At 53.2% G+C, this 19804-nt stretch overlaps 2 protein-coding genes across 2 annotated transcripts in view; one reads left to right on the top strand and one right to left on the bottom strand.

The window, feature by feature from the left end:
- Window positions 1-1020: 1020 nt before the first annotated feature.
- LOC148051266 (olfactory receptor 14A16-like) overlaps window positions 1021-19804 on the bottom strand; it is a 36231-nt gene continuing 17447 nt past the window's right edge. The window contains exons 2-3 of the mRNA XM_087738207.1: window positions 11715-11719; window positions 1021-1204 (exon numbers count right to left, since the gene is read on the bottom strand). Coding sequence (XP_087594333.1) covers window positions 1021-1204; window positions 11715-11719 — 189 coding nt within the window. The remainder of the gene's footprint in view (window positions 1205-11714; window positions 11720-19804) is intronic.
- On the top strand, window positions 8401-9336 carry LOC148051269 (olfactory receptor 14A16-like). Its single transcript, XM_087738193.1, has one exon. The coding sequence runs from the start codon at window positions 8401-8403 to the stop codon at window positions 9334-9336; it is 936 nt and encodes a 311-aa protein (XP_087594319.1).

The raw sequence follows: 19804 nt of genomic DNA, 5'->3' as shown, positions 1-19804 counted from the left end.
GTTTTCCTCTCTTGAGCACTTCTCTGGGCATGTTCTCTCGAGCCACTTTGAAAGAAGACCTAAGCCTTCAGGCACTGCCCTGAGAAGATCCTTTTTCATAGAATCATAGAACCATTCAGGTTGGAAAGGACCTCAGAGATCATCGAGTCCAACCTATTAACCTCACTGCCTGGTCCACCTCTAAGCCATGTCCCGAAGCACCACATCCACATGTTTTTTGAATACTTCCAGGGAAATGTGATTGTACCACTTCCCTGGGCAGTCCATTCCAATGCCTACCCACTCTCTCTGGGAAGATTTTTTTTCCTAATATCTAATCTAAATCTCCCCTGGCACAACTCGAACCAATTTCCTCTTCACTTGTTACCTGGAGAAGAGACTGACCCCCACCTCGCTAAAACCTCCTTTCAGGTAGTTGTGGAGAGCAATAAGGTCTCCCCTCAGCCTCTTCTCCACTCTAAACAACCCCAGCTCCCTCAGCTGCTCCTCGTAAGACTTGTGCTCTAGACACTTCAACAGCTTCACCAGCTTCATGTTTTGCTTTTGGGGGGCTTCACATCTGAGGGCCTTTCACCTTCTGAGCCTCCATTCATTCCAAACCCAGGGCACGTGGGGAGTCCCCATCCTCTCCTCTCCCCACCCCTCCAAATTCATTTCCAGGGAGTCTCGTATATGCCATCAGTCCTGTCATACGTGAAGAAACCTGAGGAGAGAATGGGAGCTCATGGGCCATCTGCCCTGCCCCTGGACACCAAGAAGAGAGCTTTTAAATTAAGAACATGTGGTCCAGTGGAACTCAATAGTACCATGATCTTAACTCCCAAAACACTGAGAACACAAGGAGATCAGATTCTTCAAAAAAACACTCCCTTGGACATTTTCTTGGCAGCAGCTTTGGAGGAAGACTCCAGCCTTCAGACACTGGACCTGGGAGATTCCGTTTTATTGAAGAGCTGCTATTGGGCATGCCACATCTGACACAGAAAGTCTCTGGGAAATGTGATGAGAAGGGAAGACAGGTTATTGTGAGTGAAACAGCATCCATTGCATCAGTTTCCATAGGGCATCCCTGAGCTCCTGGTTCCTCATGCTGTAGATGAGCGGGTTCACTGCTGGAGGCACCACCGAATACAGCACTGCCACCACCACATCCAGGAATGGGGAGGAGGTGGCAGGGGGCTTCAGGTAGGCAAATATACCAGTGCTAACAAACAAGGAGACCACAGCCATGTGAGGGAGGCACGTGGAAAAGGCTTTGCGCTGACCCTGCTCAGAGGGGATCCTCAGGACGGCCCTGAAGATCTGCACATAGGACACCACAAGGAAAACAAAACACCCAAAGACTAAACAGGCACTAACCGCAATAAGCCCAACCTCCCTGAGGTAGGCACCTGAGCAGGAGAGCTTGAGGATGTGGGGGATTTCACAGAAGAACTGGTCCACAGAATTGCCTTGGCAGAGGGATTCCCCTTGCTTCAGTCATGGTGTCTGTTACAAATAGGCACCTGCACTCCTTTCCTACAGTCCCGTGGTCATCCCCCTGTCACTCCAGAAATCCAGATGGGTTCTGCCCCTTTATAGCTTGATGGCATTAGGGTACACTGTGTACCGATGTCCACTAGAACCTTATACTCCTGCGGGTCACTGTCTCCCGCAGCATTCTGGAGAAGCTGGGTGCACACGGCTTGGATGGGTGCACTCTACGCTAAGTTAAAAACTGGCTGGACAGCCGAGCCCAGAGAGTGGTGCTAAATGGAGTTAATCCACTTGGTGGCCAGTCACGAGTGGTGTTCCCCAGGGCTCAGTACTGGGGCTGGTCCTGTTCAATATCTTCACTGATGATCTGGATGAGGGGATCGAGTGCACCCTCAGTACGTTTGCAGATGACACCAAGTTGGGTGGAAGTGTCGATCTGCTGGAGGGTAGGAAGGCCCTACAGAGGGACCTGGACAGGCTGGACCGATGGGCCGGGGCCAACTGTATGAGGTTCAACATGGCTAAGTGCCAAGTCCTGCACTTTGGTCACAACAACCCCATGCAACGCTACAGGCTGGGGGAGGAGTGGCTGGAGAGCTGTCTGGCAGAAAAGGACCTGGGGGTGTTGGTTGACAGCTGCCTGAACATGAGCCAGCAGTGTGTCCAGGTGGCCAAGAGGGCCAATGGCATCCTGGCTTGTATCAGGAATAGTGTGACCAGCAGGACCAGGGAGGTGACAGTGCCCCTGTACTCGGCATTGGTGAGGCTGCACCTCGAGTACTGTGTTCACTTTTGGGCCCCTCACTACAAGAAGGACATTGAGGTGCTGGAGCGTGTCCAGAGGAGGGCAACGAAGCTGGTGAAGGGTCTAGAGCACAAGTCTTACGAGGAGCGGCTGAGGGAGCTGGGGTTGTTTAGTCTGGAGAAAAGGAGGCTGAGGGGAGACCTTCTCACTCTCTACAACTACCTGAAAGGAGGTTGTAGTGAGGTGGGGGTCGGCCTCTTCTCCCTAGTAACGAGTGATAGGACGAGAGGAAACAGCCTCAAGCTGCGCCAGGGGAGGTTTAGGTTAGATATTAGGAAAAACTTCTTCACCGAGAGGGTGGTCAAGCATTGGAACAGGCTACCCAGGGAAGTGGTTGAGTCTCCATCCCTAGAGGTATTTAAAGAACAGATAGATGTGGTGCTTAGGGACATGGTATAGATGGACTTGGCAGTGTTAGGTTAACAGTTGGACTCGATGATCTTAAGGGTCTTTTCCAACCTTGACAATTCTATGATTCTATGATTCTGCTGTGCAAGGCCATCGAATCCACACAGTCAAGTAAATCCGGTTGTCCCTTTCCTCCACCTGGCTCGAGGCAGGGCCCCCTCTAGTCTTGGTCATAGCATTCATAGAATCATAGAATGGTTTGGGTGGGAAGGGACCTCTAGTGGTCATCTAGACCAACCCCTCTGCAATGAGCAGGGACATCTTCAATTAGATCAAGTTGCTCACAGCCCCATCCTGCCTGTCCTTGAATGTTTCCAAGGATGGAGCATCTACCACCACTCTGGGCAACCCATTTCAGTGTTTCACCACCCTCATCGTGAATTTTTTTTTCCTTTGTTCAGTCTAAATCTACCCTCCTTTACTTTAAAACCATTACCCCTTATCCTGTCTCCCTTTCCTCTGCCTCCTGGGTTCCCACTGACTCCATCTCCTTTGGGTATTTCTGAGATGGCTGCTGTGATAGTTTCCACCTTGGGTAGCAACTCCATGAAGCGCATAAGTCTGCTTCATTACCTCTAGTGTCCTGCAATTCCCCATATCCTTTTGTTTCAGACACTGGCCCCCAAGCTTTAAATGCTGACACCTTAGAGTTTCAGTGCAGAGGGACCTTGACACTCTTGTGGATTTGGCCAACAGACACGTCCTGGAGCTTTGCAAGGCAAAGGGGCAAGGTCTGCCCTGGGGGCAGAATAACCTGGGGCATCAGGACAGGCTGTGAGGAGAGCAGCTGAGGAGTGTCCTGAGGAGAAGTGCCAGAGGAGCGCCTGTATTGGTTTTGCATGGCAAGGTTTTGATAGCGGGTGGGGCTACAGGGTTGGCTTCTGTGAGAAGGTGCCAGAAGCTTCCCCCACGTCCAACAGAGCCAGTGCCAGCCGGCTCCAAGATGGACCCGCCGCTGGCCAAAGCTGAGCAAATCAGTGGTGGTGGTATAGCCTCTGTGATAACATATTTAAGAAGGGGGGAAATACTGCTGCACAACAGCAGTATCCCTGACCTGTTTTTCCCTGATTCCAAGTATGAGATCCAGGTGAGCATCACCAATGTTGGCCATCAGGCCGCTGGGCTACGAAGCTGGCCCCAAGAACCCACAGAAACATCCGGGTCTGTTTGCAGCCTGCACTGTCCCCTTCCCATCAGTGTCAGGGTGAATGAAGTCCCCAGGGGGGATGTGGGGTCATTGAACTGGAATTGCTTAAATAAGACTTTGTCCTCTTCCTCATCTGATTCCAGGGATTTACATCCTACCAGGATGTCTCCCTAATGGGCCTGTCCTCTGACCCTCACCCAAAAGGCTTTACCCAATCTGCTGCCCATCCCATAGAGGACCTCCATCCATCCAGGCAGCTCCCTCCCACTGAGGGCATCCCCCTCCTGATCTTCCCCACCTCTCTCCTCTGAACAGCCTCTATCCATGCATCACAGAACCTTTAATTTTCTGACCTGTCCCACCACACCTCAGCAGGTATTTACATCAATATCACAGCTCTGTGACAGCACACAGGGCTCCATCCCCTCCTGTCTGTGCCCCAGGCTGAGGCCATTGGTGCGCATTTGGGCTGCAGCCCCTCAGCTTGGTGCCAGCAGGGCCAACCTCAGACTTGTCACAGATCTTGCGCCCAAGATCCTGTGCAAGCAAAGACTTTGCTTCAGAGCAGAGACATGCTGGCGTGGATGGCAGATGGCAATGTGAGGATGAAATGAGGGGCCCACAAGGTGAGCAAACCCTGTGCTCCCCAAGGCAAGAGACAAAGAGGGGTGGACTTTGCAGCCCTGACGGGAGAGGGCTTTGCTGTCTGTGGTGTCTCTGGAGTCCCTGCGAGCCTGTGGTGGAGGCCAAGCTGATCTCCAGGAGGGACAAGGTGCTGCTGAGAAAGTCCTTGGCTATGGACATTGTGTCATCCAGGTAAACTGTGAAAATCATTCACCCGTTCCTTGATTGTATCATCAAGGAGATGAATAAAGGATGGGGGTAAGAAGCATCAGCAGCATTTAACAGTGTTGGCATTCGAGTGTTGTGATGTGCTTCATATTCATGTACTGCCTGCATCTCCTGGATAGACATGGGACAGACCTTGGCTCCCTGCAGCAGTGCCATTCAGTCACGTGCTCATACACACCAAATCTATCTGAGATGCCCTGGGGTGTCTGTTATGTACCAGCCTGGGATGGGGACAGCTGTCCTGTGGGTCCTGCACTGCCCAGCCAGCTGGACGCTCCAGTAGTGCTGGGCAGCTTTGGCATCTGAGGTAGAACTACAGGCCTGCATTTGGCCATTAAGTCGAGCAGCTGCCCGGCATTTGCTCTAGGCAATGTAGGGATGTCCATGGGAAACCTTTGGTTACACTTAGTGGAGATGTAGGAAATACAGCTGATGGAGAAGAGGAAGACAGACTGAGCTCGCCTGGGGCACGTGACTCCATTTGGTCAGATGAATACCTCTGTCGGCTGCCCTAAGCATACTGAGGAGGGACAGGTTGGGTTGTCCTAACTGTCATCGTTTTCTACCATTTCAGTTGGCCAAAGGGATTCCCCACCAGCTGCCAAGGCAATGCCCCCAGATGCCGCCCTGTCTCTCACAACTGCTCCATTAGAGCTTGGAGTTTCCTGCACATGTCCTGAACCACCTCGGGCAGCTCCAATGTCACCGGGCGTTGGCATCGGAAAAGCTCACTCCTGGCCTCTGTCCCCATTATTAACACAGCAGCTTGGAGAAGGAGCTGACAGCTCTTTTGTGCAGCCAAGCTGAGGCAAGAGGAATCCCACCTCCTGTGGGTCTGTGGGGTGCACTGGAGAAGCTGAATGCCCCTCCGGCCTCAGGAATACTGATGAGAGCTGAGATGCTGACATTGACTTGGCTCGATCCCTGCCCTGCACAGGTGGAAATGATCCCCTGCCTGTCACTGCCTACATGCCCTGCCTGACCATGGCACAGGGATGTAAGTGTCCAGAGGGGAACATTGACACCTCCTGTAGCTCCGCACACCCTGGCAGAGCAATTCCCACTGCAGGAATCAGTCTGTGCAGTGTTTAGGGAGGGAGAGTTGGTGGTGACTTCAGTCTGCTTCAAGTTCTGTTCCCCAGGAGAGACCCTGCTGTCTTGCAGGAGCTGTCAGCCCTGGAGGCCCAGGGACACCTGGAGGGAGCCCAGAGGGGCAGGGAAAGTGCTGCCTTGGGCTGGGCCTCTGCTGCTGAGCTGCGCTGGGCTCCTGGGATGGAGGGAGCTGCTGGCAAGTGGGCAGCCCTGCAGAGAGACAGCTCTGCCCAGGAGCAGCTCCTCTGCAAAGCGCAGCAGGGCACTGCCTGCAGGCACCGAGGGGAGAGGAGTGAGGCAGAGAGAGGGTAAAGGCAGTTGGTGGCAGGAGGACGCTGAGAGTTAACAAAGGGAGAAATCTTCACAGCCCTTGACACGGTAAGTCTGTGGCAGCAGGGCAAAGAAGCTGCAGTTCCTGGAGAGATCTCCAAAAGCTGCCACATCCCACAGTCTATGGGATGTTTCAGGAGGACTCTCAGTACTTCTCTGGTGTGGAGGAGGAGGACATGCTCCAAAGCAGGGCTTCTGTGCCACACTGTCAGAGGGACAGGGCATGACAGCTGCCTTCTTCCAGGAATGTCCAAAGGGGTGTGAAGGTGGGTGTGCAGCCAGGGGTGCCCAGGGCCGTCCTTCCGAGCAGGGTCCCTGCACCCCAGGGGGCTGTGTGCTGGGACAGGGACTCTGTCACCTGCCAGGGTCAGCACTCAGCCTGCCTGGAGACCTCCGCATGTAGCTGCGGGGAGAAGCTGTGGGTAGAAAGAGTGGCCCCTGGCAGGGCAGGGTCCTTCTGCTGTTGAGAGGGTGCTGTGTGGGTCAGGTTTGCTCTCAGCTCCAGCTCACCCCAGGCGTTTCTGAGGGAACTTTTCAAGATGGAGTTCCTGTAAAGGAAGGTGTCTGTCTTTTGAGGTTTCTCCTCTTGGTTGGCTGGGTGGGCTACAGATGGCACCAGCAGCACCTTTCCAGTCTCATCAGGGTTTGTGGGACCTGCTCTTTAGCCCCTGCACACATGGAGAGGCTGCAGGGCAGAGCTGGGCACACAGGGGCTGAGATGGGGTCTGTGAGCACTGGCAGGGAAGAGACGTGGGGCCAGAGCAACAGCTCGTGGCAGGGATAGCTGCAGGCAGTAGAGACGGGCAGGAAAGGAAGGACCTGCTGATGGAAGCCCTGTTGCAGGGGAGATCTGGGCACCTCCCGGCCACCCCTGCAATGTAGATGCCTTCCCTGAGCAATCCCTTCATCTCTCCTCTCCCACCCAGCACAGCCCTCGGCCCTCCCAACCATGGGGTCTCGGCTGGGAGTCACCTCTCTGTCCAGTAGACCAGCAGAAGAAGCAAGGGCATATCCCTCCTGCCACATCCCCATTTCCCACTGACTGGCAATTGGGTTGAGGGCAACTGTCCTGCATTATCACTGTCTGGGACGTGGCGTGCACAGCTGGGTAAGGGTAACGCTGTCCTGCGTGTCCGTCTGCCTCCCCCCTTGCCTCTCTCAGCCAGACCCTCACTGTATTTTTCCTTGTTTCTCCACTTGCCCATTTTAAAGTCATCTTTTTATTGCTGTCAGACTCCCTGGGGATGGGAATTTCAGCTGCAGAGTCACACACTGATCTTGTTTGTCCATTCATGCAGGCATGTCGATGGGAACAAGTGTCCCAGCTTTCCTCTAATCTGTGGGGCTGTGGGCAATGCAGCCTGTGGGGCTGGGGAAGGAGTCAATTTTCTCTTCATGAGATGCCAACATTAAGACAATTGGCTATCATCTCCTTAGGGTGTCCTTCCAAGCTGTGAGCTGCCTTCCAGCATGCAAACCTGTCCCATAGCACCTTTGTGTTCTCTGGAAGCCCCACGGAGAAATGCAGAGACTCTATGGCTGAGGAAATGCTGTTGGGTTGGTGAAAGGAGGCATGCGTGTCCTGGGCTAGAAGTGGGGTGCTGAGACCGTGAGAAAGGCTGACATATTTAGTAGTCTGCACTGGATCCCTCTGCTCTCAGCAGTGTCTGGCTGCGTAACATAAGAGTGTGCTTGCCCTCCGTCTCATGAAGGTGCAAGGCCAAGGCAGCTGGGGACAAGACGGAGGGTGTGACCAGATCCTCTCACTGCACTGAGCCACAGGCAGCCGTCTTGCCTCGCAGGGCTCACTCTGTTCTCCGTGAGAGCAGCAGAAATGCTGAGGGTTCCTGACATCCCAGGACAATCCTCAGGGGGGATGTGGGGCGCTGTAGAAAACCTCAAACCTCTCAAACTGCCTTCTGCTATGCCAGTTCCTTGGCACTGGCAGTGAAGACGCTGACAGGCCCTTCTGTGTTAGGTGTGGCTTCATCTGACAAAGCTGAAGACCAGGACTGGCCCCTGCCCCCACCATTCCCATGACCCCACTGCTGCAGAGCAGGACTGACTCCTCAGCAATCAGCGGGCAAGGGCCCTGCTCCTAATGGCACATTCTGCCAGCACCAACCAGAGCTCCAGTCACAAAGCTGAAGGAAGGTCTGCTGGAAAATGAAAAGGGGCTGTGTGTAGCATGAGCAGAGTCTATGGGAAATGGCTTTGATTTTGCCCAGAGAAGTCTCTGCTAACATACTGTGTTTTCTTCCTTGAATAGTCCACATGCCAAAGTGAAAAAATGTCCAACAGCAGCTCCATCACCCAGTTCCTCCTCCTGGCATTCGCAGACACGCGGGAGCTGCAGCTCTTGACCTTCTGGCTCTTCCTGGCCGTCTACCTGGCTGCCCTCCTGGGCAACGGCCTCATCATCACTGTGGTAGCCTGCGACCATCACCTCCACACCCCCATGTACTTCTTCCTCCTCAACCTCTCCCTCCTTGACCTGGGTTCCATCTCCACCACTCTCCCCAAGTCCATGGCCAATGCCCTGTGGGACACCAGGGCCATTTCCTACCAAGGATGTGCTGCCCAGATCTTTATGCTCGCCTTCTTGATTGCAGCAGAGTTTTCTCTCCTCACTGTCATGGCCTATGACCGTTACGTGGCCATCTGCAAACCCCTGCACTACGGGACCCTCCTGGGCAGCAGAGCTTGTGTCCACATGGCAGCAGCTGCCTGGGGCACTGGGTTTCTCTATGCTGTGCTGCACACTGCCAATACATTTTCCCTACCCCTCTGCCAAGGCAATGTCCTGGACCAGTTCTTCTGTGAAATCCCCCACATCCTCAAGCTCTCCTGCTCAGATGCCGACCTCAGAGAGGTACGGCTTCTTGTGGTCAGTGCCTGTTTACTCTTTGGGTGTTTTGTTTTCCTTGTGGTGTCCTATGTACAAATCTTCAGGGCCGTGCTGAGGATCCCCTCTGAGCAGGGACGGCACAAAGCCTTTTCCACGTGCCTCCCTCACATGGCTGTGGTCTCCTTGTTTGTTAGCACTGGTATATTTGCCTACCTGAAGCCCCCTGCCACCTCCTCCCCATTCCTGGATGTGGTGGTGGCAGTGCTGTATTCGGTGGTGCTTCCAGCAGTGAACCTGCTCATCTACAGCATGAGGAACCAGGACCTCAAGGATGCCCTATGGGAACTGGCCCAATGGATGCTGTTTCAGCAACAATAACCTGCCTCCCATTCTCTGCACATTTCTCACAGTTTCTCTTAGGCCACGAGTCTGCTGTTTCCTCTTATGATAATCCTGATTATAGATAATTTGCTGGGTTCATACTTCTTGTCTTGAGGCTTGATCTTATTGTCTCTGACTCTTGCAGAGCACTGTATGATATGTGGCATGCCCAATAGCATCTCTTCAATAAAACAGAATCTCCCAGGTCCAGTGCCTGAAGGCTGGGTTCTTCCTCCAAAGCTGCTGCCAAGAAAATGTCCAACGAATTAGTGTTTTAAGGAGTCTGTTCTCATTCTCTTCTCAATATTTTGGGAGTTAGTCTCATGGTCACATTGGGTTCCACTGGGCCAAGCGCTCTGGATTTAAAAGCTCTCTTCTTGGTGTCCAATGGGAGGGGAGATGGCCCATGAGCTCCCATTCTCTCCTCAGGTTTGTTCATCTATGAAAGGACTGATGGCAAATATGAGACTCTTGGGAAATGAATTTGGAGGGGTGAGGAGAGGAGAGGATGGGGACTCACCACGTGCCCTGGGGTTGGAATGAATGGAGGCTCAGAAGGTGAAACACCCTCAAAGGTGAAGTCCCCCAAAAGCAAAGCACTAAATCATCTTATCCACTAACAAGGACTCTGCAGTGCCATGGGAGTCAGTGGGGACTCAGAAGCCCGAGGGAGGGGAGACTGGAGAGATTCGGGAGCTGCCTGAAGAGGCCCAGGGCCAGGACTGCCATGCTGTTGTGAGGAGTGGGGCTGGTGGAGGCAGAGGAGGTGACAAATTCAGTCAGGTATGGGCACCACCTACAATATGAATCCAGGAGAGCTAGAGAGTGCCTAGCCTGTTTCCTCATGGCCTTGGGGCCAGCACCAGCCTTGGGGTTGACTGGGAGCCTGAATGCCCCTCTTTGCCCCCCAGCAGCTGCTGTGCCCTTCAGAGGGGCTGGGGCTGTGGGGTGAGTACCCAGAGCTCTGCAGCATGCTGCGGTGGCAACTGCCATGGGGCCAACCCAAACTGGGCTGCTCTGCTGGGCAGGGCTGGAGGAGGGGGCAGGGGAGCTGGGGAGAGCTGGGGAGGGGCTGGGCTGGGAAGTGCCCGGGAGAGGAAAGCACCAGTGGAGAGCTAAGCTGTGTGAGTGTGCAGGGTGGGGGCAGCCAGCAGGGTGCTGCCAGTGCAGAGTCAGGCATCATGGTGAAGGAAGCAAGGCACCGAAGGTGCAGAAGAGAGGGGCCAGGTCTGTGCCATGTTCCCTGGACACCCCAGGGAAGCTGCCCTGGGAAAACTGTCCCAGAACAGTGTCACACACTGGCCATTTCCATCTCTGGTCGTACATCCCAGCCTTGAGAAGGGACTTTTGCTGCATGGTCACCTCTGTCCTCCTCCAGGGCTCAGTTGTACCAAACTCCACCACCAATTTTAAGAAAAAGGGAAGCAGTGTCATGCTGACACTTATTACACACAAGCCCCACAGCTCTTGCCACAGCTGGTCTCTCAGCCAAGCCAGTTCTCAGACAGATCCAGCTTGAACAGGTGCTCATGGCCTTGTCTCAACAAATACTGACTATCTCCATTGAGTGAGATCCCTCAACTGGAGTGGGTCCTTCCTTCAGTGTTTGACTCGAGGGATTTCTCAAAAACTCAGCACTCTCAGCCTCTCCTTGTCCATAATGTTCTGCAGGTCCCAGCCACCCTTCTGGCCTCTGCAGGACTTGCTCCATTCTGTCAGGGTCTTTCTTCTGCTGGGAAGCCCCATGCTGCATGCAGCAGTCCTGATGTGGTGGTTCTGTAGTGGGTTAGCCTTGGCCAGCAGCCAGACACCCACCCAGCTGCTCACTCACTCCCCTGCCTCAGCAGGACAAAGGGAGAAAATAAGATGGAATAACTCATGGGTCAAGATAAAGTAAAGGAGTACAGTTACCAATTACCATCATGGGCAAAGAGCCGTTGACTTAGGGAAGATCAAATTCATTTGTTGCCAATTATGTAAAGATTCAGATTGTGAGAAACAATGAGAAAAATATTAAAGACCATTCCCCTCACACTTTCCCCCAGGCTCAAATTACTCCATTGTTCCCAGTTCTTCTACCTACCCCAACACCACGAGGAGTAGGGGGGATGGTGAAGAGGTGGTTAACAGTCACTACAGAGCATCTCTCCTGCTCCTTCCTCCTCACACTTCTCCCCTGCTCCAGCTTAGGTCCTCTCCATGGGATCCCACCATATTTGTTGTCAAGGCTAGGTGTTGTTCCTTTCTTTCTCTCTTACTTTTCTCCTTTATACTCACAGAATCATGGAAATGTTGAGATTGGAAAGGACCTCTGGAGATCATCTAGTTCAACCCCCCAGCTGAGGCAGGGTCAGCTAGAGCAGGTTGCTGAGCACCTTGTCTAGCTGGGTTGGGAATATCTCCATGGATGGAGACTCCACAACCTCTCTGGGCATCCTGTTCCAGTGGTTGACCACCCTCACAGTCAAAAAGTGCTTTCTTGGGTTCAGATGGCATTTCATGTGTTTTTAGCTGTGTTCATCGCCCCTTGTCTTGTCACTGGGAACTACTGAGAAGAGTTTGGCTCCCTGGTCTTCATGCCCTCCCATCAGGTATTTATATGCATGAATAAGATCCCTCCGAGCCTTTTCTTCTCCAGACTGAACAGTCCCACATCTCTCAGCATTTCTTTCTATGAAAGATGCTGCAGTCCCTTAAAACAGCTTTATGGCCCTTTGCTGGACTTGCTTTCGTAGGTCAAGAACTTTATTGTAGTGAGGAGCCCAGCACTGGACACAGCACTCCAGATGGGGCCTCCCCAGTGCTGAGTGGAGGGCAAGGGTCACCTCCCTCCATCTGCCAGCCATGCTTTTCCTAATGCAGCCCAGGAGGCTGTTGGCCTTTGCCATGGGGGTGCATTGCTGGCTCATATTCAGCTGCTTCTCCTCTGCGATGCCAAGATCCTTCTCTGCAGAGCTGCCTTCTGTCCAGTCAGCCCTCAGCATGATGTCCACAGTGTGGCTGGATCACAGGCTGCCCTCCCCCAGGGACTTTCTCAGCAGCACCTTGTCCTTCTTGCAGATCAGCTCCACCTCTGGCACAGGCCCCACGCTGCTGCAGGGTCACCTGGGACAGCAAAGCCCTCTCCTGCCAGGGCTGCACAGCCCAGGCCTCTTTCTCTCTGCCCTTGGGGACTGCAGCTTTTGCTCTCGGTGTGGGAACCTCATCCATCATTATGGCACCACCTGCCACCCACTCCAGCGTGCCTCTGCTGGGAAGCCAAGCCTTTCCACACACGGGGTCCCATCTCTGGGCACCAGGTTTCCATGTGACAAGTCTGCCCTTGGCCCTGGTGCCACATCTGAGGTGCTGCAGCCCAAACGAGCACCAAAGCCCACAGCCTGGGGCACAGAGAGCGGGAGCCCCGTGTGCCATCACAGAGCTGTGACATCAGTGGAATAAGAGCTGAGGTGGGGAAGGACAGCTCCCATGGCTTTTGCGGTGGATGGAGATTCAATGTCTTGAGGAGATACCAACAGGGAAGATGAGAAGTGGGGCATAATCCCAATGGATGTGATCAACAAAATAACAGCTATGTCTCCAACAACCAGCAAAAAGGAAACACAAGCTCTCTTGGGCATTGTGGGTTTTTGGAGAATGCATATTCCTAATGACAGTCTGGTTTTAAGCCTTCTCTATGAAGTGACCTGGAAGAAGAACGATTTCAAATGGGGCCCTGAGCAACAACAAGCCTTTGAACAAATTAAACAGGAGGTAATTCATGCAGTAGCCCTTGGGCCAGTCTGGGCAGGACAAGGTGTAAAAAATGTGCTCTACAGCACAGCCAGGGAGACCAGCCCTTCCTGGAGCCTCAGGCAGAAAACACCGGGGGAGACTCGAGGTCGACCCTTAGGGTTTTGGAGTCAGGGATACAGAGGATCCGAGGCCCACTATACTCCAACTGAAAAAGAGATACTGGCAGCATATGAAGGGGTTTGAGCTGCTCCAGAAGTGGTTGGTACTGAAGCACAGTTCCTCCTGGCACCGCGATTGCCAGTGCTGGGCTGGATGTTCAAAGACAGTGTCCCTTCTAGACATCATGCAACTGATGCTACATGGAGTAAGTGGGTCACACTCATCACACAACGGGCTCGAACAGGAAACCCCAGTTGCCCAGGAATCTTGGAAGTGATCATGGACTGGCCAGAAGGCAAAGATCTTGGAATATCACCAGAGAAGGAGGTGACGTGTGCTGAGGAGGCCCCACTGTATAATAAACTGCCAGAAAATGAGAAGCAATATGCCCTGTTCACTGATGGGTCCTGTCATCTTGTGGGGAAGCATTGGAGGTGGAAAGCTCCTGTATGGAGTCCTATACAAGAAGTCGCAGAAACTGCTGAAGGAGAAGGTGAATCGAGTCAGTTTGCAGAGGTGAAAGCCATCCAGCTGGCTTTAGATATTGCTGACTGAGAAAAGTGGCCAATGCTCCATCTCTGTACTGACTCATGGATGGTGGCAAATGCCCTGTGCGGGTGGTTGCAGCAATGGAAGCAGAGCAACTGGCAGCACAGAGGCAAACCCATCTGGGCTGCCACATTGTGGCAAGATATTGCTGCCTGGGTAGAGGACCTGGCTGTAAAAGTACGTCACGTAGATGCTCACGTACCCAAGAGTCGGGCCACTGAAGAACCTCAAAACAATCAGCTGCTAAGGCTGATCAGGCTGCTAAGACTGAAGTGGCTCAGGTGGACCTGGACTGGCAACAGAAGGGTGAATTATTTCTAGCTCGGTGGGCCCATGACACCTGAGGCCACCAAGGAAGAGATGCAACACATAGATGGGCTCGTGATTGAGGGGTGGACCTGACCATGGACACTATTGCACTGGTTATCCATGAATGCAAAACATGCTCTGCAATCAAGCGAGCCAAGCTTTCAAGCCTCTCTGGGATGGAGGACGATGGCTGAAATATCAATATGGGGAGGCCTGGCAGATTGATGATATCACACTCCCACAAACCCGCCAAGGCAAGTGCCATGTGCTTACAATGGTGGAAGCAACCACCGGATGGCTGGAAACATGTGCTGTGCCCCATGCCACCGCCCCGAACACTATCCTGGGCCTTGAAAAGCAAGTCCTATGGCGACATGGCACCCCAGAAAGAATTGAGTCAGACAATGGGGCTCATTTCTGAAATAACCTCATAGACCCCTGGGCCAAAGGCATGGCACTGAGTGGGTGTATCACATCCCCTATCACGCACCAGCCTCTGGGAAAATTGAATGATACAATGCACTGTTAAAGACTATACTGAGAGCAACGGGTGATGGGACAGTCAAACACTGGGACACACATTTAGCAAAGACCCTGGTTAGTCAACACTAGGGGATCTGCCAATCGAGCTGGCCCTGCCCAACCAAAACTTCTACGTAATGTAAAAGGGAATAAAGTCCATGTAGTGCACATAAAAAATATGGTGGGGCAGACAGTCTGGGTTACTCCCACCTTGGGCAAAGGCAAACCCACTCGTGGGATTGCTTTTGCTCAAGGACGTGGGTGCACTTGGTGGGTGATGTGGAAGGATGGGGAATTCTGATGTGTACCTCATGGGGATTTGATTTTGGGTGAAAATAGCCAATGATGAACTGAATCGTATGATGTTAATTGCTAAATGACAGTGTATGTCATCACTTCTATGGTGCCTATATGCCATATCAATGGTATTACAGTAAGAATCACCCAGATTAATAAAGAATGAACTTTGATGAAACCAAGCGAAGTGCAGCAGTGATGGAACCAGAACTGACTTCAGCATGCAACGATCCAAGACGACACACCATCTCTACTGCCCTGAAAGACTGTTATGACAGGTAAAGCCCAAAGTCATGGACTCAATGAACCCAACGGACATTTTAGAGGCATGGCCCATAGACCAAGGGAATGATGTCTGTGTGTATATATTAAAAGACAGGAAAAGTGGTGGCAATTAATTGAAATGTATTGGAAAGTATGGGACCTGGGCACGACGTAGATGGTATAGAACTCTGTCCTGGTTTTAGCTGGGACAGAGTTCATTTTCTTCCTAATGGCTGGTATAGTGCTGTGGTTTGGATTTAGCATGAGAATAACGTGACAGCACACTGGTGTTTTAGTTGTTGCTAAGTAGTGTTGGACTCGATGATCCGTGTGGGTCCCTTCCAAGTCAGGACATTCTATGATTCTGTGATTCTAGTGCTTATATTAAGACAAGGACTTTTCAGCTTCCCATACTCTGCCAGCCAGGAGGTGCACAAGAGGCTGGGAGGGAGCACAGCCAGGACAGCTGACCCAAGCTAGCCAAAGGGCTATTCCATACCATATGATGTCATGTTCAGTATATAAACTGGAGGGAGTTGGCCAGGGGGCAGTGATGGCTGCTCGGAGACTGGCTGGGCATTGGTCAGTGACTGGTAGGCGGTTGCATCACCTGATTTTCCTGGGTTTTGTTCCCCTCTCTCTCTCTTGTTGTCTTCCTTTTCATTACAGATTTTTTTTTAAGTTAATTTTATTTTATTTCCATTATTAAACCGTTCTTATCCCAACTCACAAGTTTTTTTACCTTTGCTCTTCAGATTCTCTCCCTCATCCCACCAGCTGGGGGAGGGTGAGCGAACGGCTGTGTGGTGCTTGGTTGCCGACTGGGGTTAAACCACGACAATCCTGCTGTGTTCCTCTTCCATTAAATGCCAGGGACATTGCAGTCTCCAGTGAGACCCAGGCTTCTACATCCAGGGACTTCATTTGGATGCTTAGAAAAGACTAGGCCAACTTCCCCACCCTGACTGTGGGTTTCTCATCTCCCACCACGGTGTCACCTTTACTGGCCCCTCCTCTGGCCCTCGCTCACAAGGGCTCACCCAACTTGTCACTTGCCCCACAGAGGAGCTCCATACGTGCAGTTAATTTCTTCACTCTGAGAGAGCCCCACTCCTGATCCTTCCAGCCTATCTCTCCTGAAAAGCCTGTACCCATCCATTGCAGCACCCCAAGCCGTGTGACTTGTCCCATCATGCCTTGGCAGTTACTCCATCGATGTCAAAAAGCACAGGCTCCAGCTCGGCCTGGCTGTGCCCCTGGCTGAGGGCATCAGTGCACATTTGGGCTGTAGCTCCTCAGCTGTGGCTCCAGGCAAAACTCTGACTTGTCTTATGGAAACCTGGTACCCAGCGTCCGAGAAGCCTTGTTTGCAAAGGCTTTGCTTCAGAGCAGAGACGTTCCAGAGTGGACATCAGATGGAAACATAAAGCTGCAATTGGCTGCCACAATAGTGAGCAAACCCTGCTATCCCCAAGGCCAGAGGAAAATGGGGCTGGGAAGTGCAGCCCTGGAAAGAAAGAGGTTTATTTCAGTGGTGCCTCTGCTGCCTCTTAGGGCCTTTGGTGGACGTGAAGGTGATCTCCGTGAATGACAAGGTGCTGCTGTCAGGCCAATGTGAAACCTCTTGGTCCGTTCCTTGATTGTATCATCAAGGGGGTGAGTAAAGGCTGGTGGAGAGATAAAACAGCAGTCTGAGAACATAGGCACACAAGTGGAGACCCCAGTGTGATGTGCCTTGTGTTCCTGGCCTGCCTTACATCTACTGGGTAGAGAAGGGACGGACCTTGCCACACTGCAGTGGTGGCAAACAGTTTCTTGCACAAAGGCACCGAACCTGTCTGCAATGCTGTCTGGGGTGTCCGACACACACTTGTTCTGAATGGGGATGGCTTCCCTGTGCTGTACCTGCCAGCCACACGTAGGTACGGGTGAGAGCCTTGGCATCTCACAGAACACTACAGACATCTATTTGGACATGAAATCGAGTAACAGTCCGCAGTTTGATCAGGCAATGTGAGGATGAAAACCATCATTACAGGCCATGGAGATCTAGTCAACCCAGCTGATGGAAAAGACAGAGCAAAGCTTAGTTCTCCCTATGATAGATGACCTCATTTGCTCAGATGGCAGCATAGGCTGCCAAGAAAGTAGTAAACAGGGACAAGTGCAGTTGCCTTGCACGTGCCTTGGACAACCTCTGGCACCTCAGATGTCAGCAGGTATTTCATCTGAACAGCCGACTCCTGACCTACATCTTCACCAGTGACCACAGGAGCTGAGGCAAGGAGCTCACATGCAGGTGCCTATTTAATGCCCACCTGAACTGAGGCAAGAGGAATCCCACCTCCTGTGCATTTGCGGCAGGCATAGGAATGAGCTGAGTCCCCTTCCAGTGCTTAGCAATAGAAACACAGGATGAGATGCCTCCACTGAGTCTCAGTCTCCAGCTGAATCCTATCCCTCATCAGGATTAAAGAAGATCCCTGCCTGTCATTGTCTGGGTGTCCTACTTCATGGTAAGACAAAAGGGTGATTTTTAGACCTAACTCCATCTCTGATAGGAGAAATGACACTGCTGGAAAGAAGTGTCTCTCCCCAGCTGAAGGAGGGAACATGAGTGATTCCTTCAGCCTGTTTCACAGCAGGTTCCCCTGGAGCCCCAGGGACACCTGGAGGGAGCCCAGAGGGGCAGGGAAAGCGCTGCCTTGGGCTGGGCCTCTGCTGCTGAGCTGGGCTGGGCTCCTGGGCTGGAGGGAGCTGCTGGCAAGTGGGCAGCCCTGCAGAGAGACAGCTCTGCCCAGGAGCAGCTCCTCTGCAAAGCGCAGCAGGGCTGAGGGCACTGCCTGCAGGCACCGAGGGGAGAGGAGTGAGGCAGAGAGAGGTTAAAAGCAGTCTGGGGTGGAAGGAAGAGCTGAGCTTGTTCACAGAGAAATCTTCACAGCATTTGACCCAGTAAGTCTCTGGCAGCAGGGAAATTCAGATGAGTATCGTGGAGGGGTCTTCCAGAGCTGGTACATCCCATGACTGACAGGACCTATCAGGATGTCTTTCTTGGCTTCTCTGGGGTGGAGAAGGAGGACGTGCTCCAGAGCAGGGCTTCCCTGCCGCACCATCTGAAGGAAAGGTCATGATGGCTGCCTTCTCCTGGGGATGGCTGCAAGGGCGTGAAGCTGGGTGTGCACCCAGACGTGCCCAGGGCCATCCTTCAGAGCAGGATCCCTGCACCCCAGGGGGCTGTGTGCCAGGGCAAGGGACTCTGCCGCCTGCCAGGGTCAGCACTCAGCCTGCCCGGGGAGCTGCCCACAACGCTGCAGGGAGAAGCTGTGTGTGCAAAGAGTGACCCCTGGCAGGGTAAGACCGGGTCCCTCTGTTGAGAGGGTACTGCATGGGTCAGGGCTGCCTGCAGCTCCATATTACTCCCAGGGGATTTCCAAGGGGACTTTTCAAGAGGAAGGTCAAGATGAGGATTACCTAAAAGGGAAGGAATCTGTGCTTTCCGTTTTCCACTCTTAGTTGGCTGGGTGGGCAGTGGGAGATGGGAATTTATTCCTCTGCTCTGGAGAAGGCACTGAGACCCTGCTTCTCACTGGGACTTGTCTGAGCTTCTCCTGAGCCCCTGCACATGCAGAGATGCCCCTGGGCAGTGCCCTGCTGCCAGGAGATGTCTGCAGGGCAGAGCTGAGCACACAGTGGGGGGGACTGGCTGTTTGAGCACGGACAGGGAGGAGACTTGGGGACAGAGAACCAGCTCCTGGCAGGGACAGCTCCAGGCAGCAGAGACATGGGCAGGGAGGGAGAGGGAGCTGCTCCCATAAACACCATGGCAGTGGGGATTCAGGCACCTCCCTGCCATCCCTTGCAGCACAGACACCTTCAGGGAGCACCCTCCTGGTCTCCTCTCCCACCCAGCACAGCCTTTGCCCCCAGGGTCATGGGGTTTCAGGCTGCCTTCTTCTTGGCAGCCCAACCCACAGTGAGGAGAAATCCGAGTGCCTGTCTGTCTGTCCCTGTCCTTCCTCCCATGGCAGGAGCATTGGGACATTTCTCTCTTTCCCCTCCTGGCCTTGCTGCCTTTGTCCCCACCTTACCTGGGGGCTCTGGGCACTGCAGTGTGTGGGGCTGGCAATGAGCTGACCCTCACCTAAGGACTCCCTGTCTTCCGGACTTCTGACTCTTTCCCTGGGGGTCCTGCTGGGATGCAGGCTGTCCTCCAGAAGGGCACAGCTCTCCCATAGGCTCTCTGTGTCCCATGGAGAAGACAACTCAGTGCTAAGGCCATGGCAATGTGGCTCATCATCTGTGTGGGCAGCTGCAATGAGCCCTGTGTGTCCGTGGCTGGGAGGGGAGAGCTGAGATCCTGCTCAGGTACGATGAGATGGTGGGGAGGGGTTTGGAGATCTGCACTTGGGAACTGGATTCCTCCGCTCTCAGAAGTTTCCAGTTTCTTCTCAGGGGAACATCTGGTCATCATCCTCCAGCTCAAAGAGCTGCAAGGAAAAGGCAGCTGAGACCAGGGCTGATGGACGGACCAGCTCTCCACACCCTGCACTAAGGGACAGTCCCTTTGCCTGTCAACACCCACAACATGTCACTTGGAGTACAGCAGAAGTGCCAAGGATTTCTGCTTTAC

Source organism: Nipponia nippon, unplaced genomic scaffold, assembly GCF_047370975.1.
Source record: "Nipponia nippon isolate SJK-2023a ecotype South Korea unplaced genomic scaffold, ASM4737097v1 scaffold_61, whole genome shotgun sequence".
Lineage (NCBI taxonomy): Eukaryota > Metazoa > Chordata > Aves > Pelecaniformes > Threskiornithidae > Nipponia > Nipponia nippon.
This window is presented reverse-complemented; position numbering and strand designations above follow the sequence as displayed.